Genomic DNA, 10,611 nt, shown 5'->3' on the forward strand with positions numbered 1-10,611 from the left:
CCCTTAATTTTGAAGAAGAAATATTAACTTCACATCACAGGAAACCCAAGCCATGTTCTTAATTTATTTCAGCTCATATATGAACACTACATAAAAGCATGCAAGGTAAATAAAAAAAAAACATGTAGGGTCAGCAGAACGAAACAAAACACTTGCATTTACATTTAGACCCTCCTATCCCTGTACATGTGGATAGTCCGTCCTCTCAGTCAAAGTCACGGTCGATGAGGACCAGTGGAGCCACCAGGGTCCACACATACAGCGAGATGCAGACCCAGCTGGAGGTGATCTTCACCCACACAGAGGGCCACTTGCTGGTCATAGTCTCATAGCTGGAGTCAGGGCTATAAAATTGACAAGAAAAAAAAAATTGAGTTTAAGGATAATTCTGACTACCTTGTTGACCATAAACATTTAAATATAGTGACAACAAATTGCTAGATGATATTGTATATACAAATTATTTTAATTCGTTTTTATTAAGAGCAGATTTAAAGGTGCCACAGAATGCAAAAATCACTTTTATAAGGTGTTTGAACACAGCTGTGTGGCTGCAGTGTGTGAAAACAACCAGCCTATAATGGTACAAATCCACTGTTCACACGAGCAGATCCAGACTATGACGACAGAGTCGGTGAAAGCCCCGCCCATTTGTGACGCTCTCTGACCTATTAGCATATACAAAGCCCTGAATGAGAAGCTGCAGTCCACCATTACTGTTCTCTTGCTGTAGCTGCTGGAGATACAATGTCAGTGCCGAGGAGCAACCTCCCGCTCTCTCTTGTGAAGCCAACAAGGAAGTAACTAAAATTGCAATTCATCGACTGGCTGCAAAAGGGAGTCAGTCCCCTAGACTCCCATGTTAAAATGCCAAACTTTACAGCAGAAAAAAAAAACGTTTACAGCCTGGTTAAAAAATTATTTTGGTCTATATAGCTAATTTTGCCCTTCATGACAACTGTGAGGGGGGTGAATTTTTTTATAACTCATCCGTTTAAATTATATTACGCCTTAAAGTTCTGCATAATTAAGGGCATGGCCACTTGAGTAGGTGGATTGCAACCCACGGATAAATCTGTTTTGGTAGCCCAATTCCGTGGGAAAACTGCATACTTGGCAACACTGGAAGGGAGGCGGGGGCACCAGCTCATTTTCTTTTAAATGAGACATACACATAAACAGAGTATTTTGTATTTTTTTCAGGATTCTTTGGTGAATAGAAACATTCAAAAGAACAGCATTTTATTTCAAATATAATTTTATACAATTAAAAATATCTCTCGATACGCTTTAATGTAATTTAATGTATCCTTAATCCTGATTAATATATTTATGCGTACTGTGTATATTATGTATATATATCCCTCTGGGCTTCTTCGCCCGAAAACGGGCGAAAACTTGAACGTTTTGAAATGTTTAATTTTTTTGCTTCATCGGATGGGGATGAAACTTGGTGACTTTTGTTGTATTACCTATATGAACACACAAAAAAATCAAGGAGATGATTCTGATATGTTAAAGGGTCGTAAAAAAAAAAGTCACACTTAGCTTCCTCCCGCCCGAAAACGGGCGACATAGGAAATGAATGGGAAATACGAAAAAATAGGAAAACTCAGAGAAACTTTTGGTGGTACAAGCTACAGATCAGCAACTGTGCTGAAAAAAAGTGTACAGCAATGAAGGGGTGACACTCTAGAACATCAAGAGTGCAAATAAGACCCCCCCACACACACACACACCCACGCACACAAACACACACACACATACACAGATAAACTGGCGACTGCAACAGCAAATTTGTAGAATATTCCACATAAAATCAATAAATGAAAAAAAAAACTTGCTCAAATACACACACACACACACACACACACACAGAGAGAGAGAGAGAGAGAGAGAGAGAGAGAGAGAAAGAAAGAGAGAGACTGGTAAGACTGCAACAGCAAATTTTGAGAATATGCAAAAATAAATAAATAAAAAATACAAAAAGAGACTCTCGCTCAAATGCAACACACACACACACACACACACACATTCACTCACACATACACACACACACATTGTGTTCCCTTTCTAACCAAATGCTATAGTTTGATTGTAATCATAATGCAAAACCTGATACTTATCTAAACATTTTTGTTAAGAAAATAAAGTAATCATCTTTTAGAATATCTAAATGTATATCTAAATAAAAAAACCGAATAAGATAGAGAAATCATGTCTAAAACAACAAAAGGAATCAAATAGCCTTTCTACATAGGATATATAGGAAGCTATAGACAGCCTACAGGCTGGTACAGGACATTACACAAAAGTGGCTATTTTTTAAAGCCACTAGATGAAGTTCTTCTCCTGGAACATTTTTTTTTTAGGCTGGCACTCTATTTTGATGTGAAATGCTGCATTTATTGAATTTTTTTTAAAAAATAAATATAAAATAAAAAATGATATATTAATTCTAATGGAAAAAATAGCTCATAAAAATTATATAATTAATGCAAAGTAGCATAAATATATCTAAAAATTCTAAATAATAATCAGAAAACATTATAGAACAAAAATATATTTGATTGGTTATCCTGGGAAAAAGTAAAGTACAATTTTAAGGCTTCGCCCGTTTTCGGGCGGGAGGAAGCTAAGTGTGACCCATTTACGAAGAAGCCCAGAGGGATATATACACACACACACACACACACACATACATACCGTATTTTCCGGACTATAAGTCGCACTTTTTTCATAGTTTGGCTGGTCCTGTGACTTATAGTCAGGTGCGACTTATTTATGGGCGCTATATGCTGCTGTAGCCTACACTGAAAACATAGAGCGCCCTCTCGTGGCTGTAGACGATTAAATATTCACATTATACACACATTATCTAAACAAAACTTTTATTTTGTATGCGATTAATCCCGATTAATCGTTTGACTGCACTAATTTATATACATGCTTTATATTCATTTATAAACGTTAGAAAAGTAGTTATTAACAGACTATAAAGATCTAAAATAAATAATATATATTAAAACAAAAAACGACAGACACATGCTTTGTGGGAAATTTCTATTTACCTAAATAACTTTTATGGTAAAGGTTCTTTATGGAACCATTGATGCCAATAAAGAACCTTTGTTTTTGAGGGTGTATTGCAATTCAGTTTGTATAGTTTTATGTATAGACTTATGCATATTAATGCACTTTTGTAACCAGAAAAATGCCTTTTGAATTTCTGAAAATAATACCTTGATCTGCTTACAAAATTGGTCTAATCAAACTAAAATATGAACACTAATATAGTGAAATTAAACCAATAAATACATCATCACATGGGCACATACCTGTACCAGTTTGTCAGTGTCATCATGATATACAGGGAAGCCAAGAAAAGCATGAAGTGGAAGAAAGAGTAGCTGTAGGTGACTCCATCCTTCTCATTGTCAACGGCACGGTTGGAGCCATCACCCACTTCAAAGTTCTCTGGAACGGGACCATCCTCAATCAAAGCAGACTCGTCACTGGTGAGGGTCAGTTTGTTGACTTGGGTGTTACTGGAGTTTCGGATGCTGAGGAAATAAAAAGACAGATAAGACTGCTGTGTTGAAAAATAGCTGCAAAAACAGACCATATATTTAAACACATGCAAACTTACCTGGAGTACAGCACACACATCAGGAACAAGATCAAGCCCACAATGCCCTGGGCATCCCACCACTGAACAACACGGTCCTGACCAGCAGGGGTGGTGCTGTTGAGGCCAATAATGCCAAGCAAGCTAGGGTTGCATCTGCGGTCTTGAAGGGAAAGAACATTATTATTTTAGACAGATTTCATGAACAACAGAATGTTCCTTTAATCAAATCTCTCTTAGTCCTTACCAGGTTCATTGGTCATGGCAGACCAAGTCAGATACATGGTGTACAGAGTAACAATGGAGGACTGCAAGAGACCAGATCTGGGCTGGGACTCCTGGAGGAGAAGTGGAAAGAAGTGGACATGAAGAAATTAACCAACTTGATGCTCACCTGATATGACACACATCCAAAATTTTGAGCAGTAGGAGATGATCACAGTTTCAATACTAGTCATAAAAACCTGGTTACCTGGATTTTAGGCAAGATGGACATGACAGATACACCAACGCACATCAGCATGTTGATGCTGATGAAGACTTTGTTCTCAGTGCAGCCATCAGAGTGAGTGTAATACACATAGAACAAGACCAGAGACACCAGCGACAGAGCGTAGTTGATGGCTGTGGCAGATAGAAGAGCTATGGATGGTAGAAAAAATGTATTACATTAGAACAGTACAATCAATCATGACTGCATACACTGTCAAAAGTATCTAAACATAAAACAGGGACAATACTTCTATAAATATGATGTTCAAATATAAAATAAATGTGCTCGATTTATGACATTATTTACGTTAAAGATATGCACTACCATTTTTAAACAAAAAAAAAAAGCCTTGCTGATCATAAGACTTCTTTCAAAAAACAAAAAAAAACTACAAACTTTTGAACAGTGGTTAGGGGTTGAACGACTTATGATTTTAATTTTTTTTAGTTGAAGTCGACTAGTCACTGATGACGTCATTAATGAGCAAATAAGCTCATTAAACAGAACAGTGTTGACAATACATTTCAGTGCTGAATGATTCTGTGCGTGTGTGATCTGCAGCCTGTGTGTGTGCGTTACAATGCAGCAGCGCAACAAGAGATCAACAACAGTATACAAGTGCCATGATAAGTCTCAGTTAGTCTAAGGCAGTACACATAGCTGTGTTTTTTTTTTAAAGAATAGAATAGAAAAGGTAAGTGCTAGTATTAGTTGGTCAAGTGCCGGCGAAAAAGATGTCTTTAGATGGTTTTTTGAAAATAAGTAACGACCCAGCTGTTTGACCTGAGATTGGGAGGTCATTCCACCAGCTGGGCACAGTCCAGGAAATAGTCAGTGAGAGTGATTTTAAACCTCTTTTGGATGGCACCACAAGGCACCGTTCACTTGCAGAACTCAAGCTTCTGGAAGGCGCTTAAGTTTGAACTAGGGAGTTTAGGTATATTGGTGCAGTGCCAGTGGTTCTAGGCAAGCATCAGTACCTTGAATTTGATGCGAGCGGCTACTGGTAGCCAGTGTAACCTGATGAGGAGAGGAGTAATGTGAGCTTTTTCTGGCTCATTGAAGACAACTCTCACTGCTGCATTCTAGATCAGTTGCAGAGGCTAATATAATCACACAAGTCTTGTGGAGCGCTTTCAGAGTACGCATTTATTTGTCATTTTAACTGCTTGGAAACAAAGCGTAAATGTAGAAGTCTTTCAAAGATTTCTTACCCTGTTGCGCCCTCTATAGGATCAGTGACTAGTCACATCAAGCTTAAAGCCTCATGGCAGACAAGAACTGAAGTCGACTAGTCGGTGCAACTCCTAACAGTAGTATACATTTATATTTTTTGTTGTGCTACACTGCTGCTTGTTGGAAAAAGTTTTTTGATTCTTATGTGGGACCGAGCAAACAAGTTCTCAATGCATACCTGCATACCAGCAGCGAGAGTTTCCGTCCTCCATTTTCTCCACCCAGGACTCGTTCCAAGAATGAGCAAAGTCGATCAAGAGCACCAGCTGGATGAGGATGAAACAGAACGCTCCAGCCATACCAATGTAAAACCAGACTGGAAGAGACCCAGCAGAAGAACATCATTAGATCCTCACAAATAAATCTGAGAAACAACTCAAGTCTGCCTAATCTCGCTCTCTCATCACTTAAGCTGGCTAAACACTGTGCTGTTTCTGCTATCTTTTACGATAAATTCCACTGTATAATGTAAAACTATGTTACACATTCAGCAGTTATTTTTTAATGATAGTTGTTAAACAGTCATTTAAAGTCAGCTTTCACCTTTACATTGTAAACATGTAATTGCATGCATATTTCATATTTAATTTCATATTTTATTCAAATAAAATTTTACCAGTAGTAAAAGGGCCTTCAGGAATGAAGAAAGCTCCAACTGTAATAGCAGTGGCAGCCGCAAACTTGAAAAACCAAAACCTGTAGAAGATATGAATATTTAGAGGAAGCTCAACGAGACATTTCTCAACAAGAAACTATTTTAGTCTTGCTCATAAGAATTCAGATCTTCAACCTCTGAGTTACAGGTCAAGACTTTAACCATTAGGTCACACCAATGCCAACATACCCGTTATGCACAGCAGCTCTTGGGTCCTGGCTGCTCTTGACCTTTACCATGATGAGAGAGAAGAGCAGAAAGAACATAGCCATTCCAAAGCACACACGATACACAGCCTTATAGCCCACCAGCACATCGCAGTTCACATGACCTTGGACTCCTGGGATGGACGACCCCATTCCTCCTTCACAAAAACCTGGAATCTGTAGTGACGGTAAGAATATATGATCAGATTACTTCAGCTGCAATCCTGTAAAACAAAAGCAAAACTTTAATTTCCAAGAAACGCTCAGGATTACTGGGTCACCTTCTGGAGATGCCCCTCCATGCCTGGCATGAGCATGATGCAGGCGATGCCCACACCCAGCAGCATAAAGAAGGCATAGATCAGCCGAGTAACTGTGGAGTTGTTTCCACTTGGGCAGCATCTGCACAGCAGGCAAGGAGCACTGCCACAAAGGCAAGGAATCTGCAAAGAATATTTTAAAAAAAAAATTACATTATAGGTGATGTAAGCAAATTTCAGATATTCTGTGAACTTCAGCCACAATCTTCCTCTTCAGATCACAAGATCGTTTTTTCAGACCCTAGGCTGTCATAGTTTTATTTTTATCTCAGCATACATATTTCTGTGAAATTTGTCAAGTAGTACACTAAATATATATATTAAGCACCAGATGACTTATAATTAGGCATGCATTGTGCAAGATATTGGGACTTTTGGCTATTAATTAATAAATGACACCATATGTAACAAAACGAAGCAGAATATTATATAGAAGTTCATTTTGCCATTACAACAGCATAATGTAACTTATTAAAGATGGGCATTAAATGCTTTTGAAAAATGCAATTTAAAATCTCAGTATTCAGTTACCAATATAATGCTGATTTATCATCCCTAGACATAAACAGCTTTATTCTTCAAAATGAGCAGGACTGGGTGACGCATAAACATGACTTCAAAGTGACTCACATCAGTGTTTAAAAAAATAGTCTAATTAAAGAGACCTCATCCTTCATTTGTACTCAGGGTAAAACACCAGGCAAAGGTTGGCTAAATTTGTCTGGCTTTACAAAACAAAAGAATTAGATGTGATTTAAGAGGACATTAAATCCCTCCTAAAATAAATGTCTGGGTAAACGTCTTATAAAAATATTCCCACTACTTAATATTGGAGTCCTTAAGAACATTAAGATTTTCATTTATTTATTTTTTTTTGTCATTTTTAATAAGTCTCTTTACGCTCAACAGGGCTGACAAAAATTATTTTAAAACATATATTTGAAATAACGGTTTTATTATATTATATATCTAATATCAAAATATGTTAGATATTTAGTATTTAGTGTAATTTATTCCATTGATGTCAAAGCTGAATTGTTTAGAATAATATCTGGAAAAAAATAATAATACAAAATAAAAATGTAAAGTAAATTTTTCTAAGTGTTATTGAACCAAAGAGTATAGAAGTAAGTTACTTCTATACTCTTTGATTGAACAGTAAATACTGCTACATAGCCTCAGGCCCCATGTTTCCTTATCTCTCGTGTGTGCGCCATGAACTGACATCTAATAGGTGTTTTGATGTCGCAACACTTGAAATCCTAACAAACATGTGACCTTCTTTGAAAACCTCGGGTTATGGTGGAAGATCATCTATGGGTGTCCCATTTAAGATCATAAGCGTGTCCCATTTAAACCCCCCAAAACATCAAACAATGAGTTTCTGTCTTGATCGACAAAATACTGTTTATCTACGAGTAGCGTTATTTGGCTGCAATTACGAGTTAAAATAGTAATAATGTCACTTGGTGATACAACTACGCAAAACATAACAACACAATTGCTATGCATTAATACAAAAACATTTAGTGCTTCATCACAACATGGGAACCACCCAACATGAAATTGTATCGTTAACGTACGTCTAAGCAAAACAACTAATTGAAATCAAACCAAAACATGATGAAATTAAATTAATATGTTGCTGTGTGTCATTCTTTGTGAATATTCAACAGATTAAATGGGTTTTGTGAATTAAGGGCATCGTGAAGGGCCCAGACACCCTTTTCTCTTTTGTTTTTTTTTTTCCGATGCGGTGATCATCTGCATCACGTGATAAAAACCAAACCGTTATTTTTCTTCGCACTTCTATACGACTCTATTTATATTTCATCAGTATATTAATATGTAAACTTACCCAACTGGCCATGGAACAAAGCCCGAGCACGGCCCCCATATTCAGCGGTGATGTGCGAGGTTTCTCCGGACGGGTTTGAAAATGGACGCTGCGTGTTTACAATGTTGCGCCGCTGTCTGCTGAAGCCGGAAACCACAGGTTACTTTTACATTCCACATTTCAAAATAAAACGTCGATATTTCACGAAGACAAGCAACTAGAAAAAGTGAAAATTTGGAAAAGTGAAAATTGAAAAAGTGAAAAATGTTACATTTTAAGTCTCAATCTAAAACAAAAAAGTGAGGAATATGAAACGCAGGTATTTCATTATAAACACAAATTATTGTTTTAAAAAGCGCGAAAACAATGGAAGTTTGTTGACGTTTGACGTCAGCTATACCTATTCATATTTTGTTTTAAATTGCACACAGTTATCCTTTCATATATATTAGTTAATATTTTTATATGTATTCATTATTGCAGTCTGTTAAAGAAGTTACCTGAGATCAAAATAAGGTAGTCTCTTCAAATAATGTTAACCATGGTCCTAATTTTACATAAATGTAGACTTTTTGAAAACCCATAGAAAATTCTCGAAGGAATCCATGGCTCAAAAATGCTAAATCTTTTCAAAGTTTAAGGACAACAAACTGAACAGCTCCTTTCACAGACTAAATATTGTTTATATGGCCCTTTAAGAATGGAAAGTTCCAGCTTGATTTTCACAGGGTTCATTGTTGTTTCTTGCTTCATAATATATCTCTTTTTCTTTTCTTTTTTTTTTTCTTTTTTTTTTTTTTTTGTATGTTGCTCAATAATCTGGGATTTATGTCCATGCTTTTTTTATTGTGCCATGTTTATTTATATAAAAATTAATATATATACAGTACAGACCAAAAGTTTGGAAATTACTAATTACTATTTTTAATGTTTTTGAAAGAAGTTTCTTCTGCTCATCAAGCCTGCATTTATTTGATCAAAAATACAAAAAACAGTAATATTGTGAAATATTATTACAACTTAAAATAATAGTTTTCTATTTGAATATACTTTAAAAAATAATTTATTCCTGTGATGCAAAGCTGAATTTTTAGGATCATTATCACATGATCCTTTAGAAATCATTCTAATATGATGATTCATTATCAAAGTTGGAAACAGTTCTGCTGCTTAATATTTTTTCAGAACATGTGATACTTTTTTTGGATACTTTGATGAATAAAATCATCATCATTGATCATTCTTTTAGATCAATACTTAGACATCCTCTATTATTTCATAATTAAACACATGCCCTTGGGGCCACCAGAGTTCATTTTATTTTTAGAATTGACAAATGGGATGAAGTGTCTGCTGTGTGGTCGTGTGGAGCAGGATTGTACAGAAGTAATTATCCTCAGCCAGTTCTGAGGGTTATGGTTTTGTTTGTTAAAGGGAGGATTGTGGTTGCATAAGGTGTTTAAGGTAGTTGTAAGAAACAGATTACAGTGTGACCCGGAGGGCGGTGGGTCACTGAGTTATCTGGTAAAAATAGAACATGAGGTGTCAACTTTGATTATAGAAGAACCATTAGACATATGCATCTGGGAATATTTATATATATATATATATATATATATATATATATATTATATTATATTATATTATATTATATTATAATGCTCCAGAATGATAAATATATAAATATACACATTGATCACATTTAATTTGTTTATGGGAATATTATGGTATATTATATTATTATATTACATTATGGTATATTATAAATAACATATTATTTAATATGTTATGGGAATTATATAATAATAAAAATAATATAAATTATTATTATATAATTCCCATTACATATTAAATAAATTAGAAGCCAGAGACTTTAACTTAAAAGATTAATACATTACTTTAGCTCAAAGACATTTATGCTATAAAATATAATTAAGGCTTTAATTTATATATATATATATACATGTGTGTGTGTGTGTGTGTGTAATATAAAGAGACATATAATATAATATAATATAATATAATATAATATAATATAATATAATATAATATAATATAATATAATATAATATAATATAATATAATATAATATAATATAATATAATATAATATAATATAATATAATATAATGAGGTTATAATCTTTAAAATGTTATATCTATATATATAGAGAGAGAGAGAGAAATAGATATAGATATGCAAACATACACTGGAAATAGAGAAATAGACAAATAACG

At 34.9% G+C, this 10,611-nt stretch overlaps 2 protein-coding genes across 2 annotated transcripts in view; one reads left to right on the forward strand and one right to left on the reverse strand.

Annotated features, from left to right (window-relative positions):
* The window catches only part of LOC132106544 (gap junction Cx32.2 protein-like), a 324,589-nt gene that overhangs the window by 132,850 nt on the left and 181,128 nt on the right, over nt 1–10,611 (forward strand). The window lies entirely within an intron of this gene.
* On the reverse strand, nt 51–8,538 carry LOC132106535 (serine incorporator 1-like). Its single transcript, XM_059512296.1, has 10 exons — nt 8,397–8,538; nt 6,500–6,661; nt 6,202–6,395; nt 5,974–6,053; nt 5,536–5,673; nt 4,101–4,270; nt 3,876–3,966; nt 3,650–3,791; nt 3,339–3,563; nt 51–344 (listed from the first exon to the last, which is right to left on the reverse strand). The coding sequence occupies exons 1-10, from the start codon at nt 8,433–8,435 to the stop codon at nt 206–208; spliced, it is 1,380 nt and encodes a 459-aa protein (XP_059368279.1). The 5' UTR covers nt 8,436–8,538; the 3' UTR covers nt 51–205.

This window comes from Carassius carassius, chromosome 27, assembly GCF_963082965.1.
Source record: "Carassius carassius chromosome 27, fCarCar2.1, whole genome shotgun sequence".
In the NCBI taxonomy this organism is placed as follows: Eukaryota; Metazoa; Chordata; class Actinopteri; order Cypriniformes; family Cyprinidae; genus Carassius; species Carassius carassius.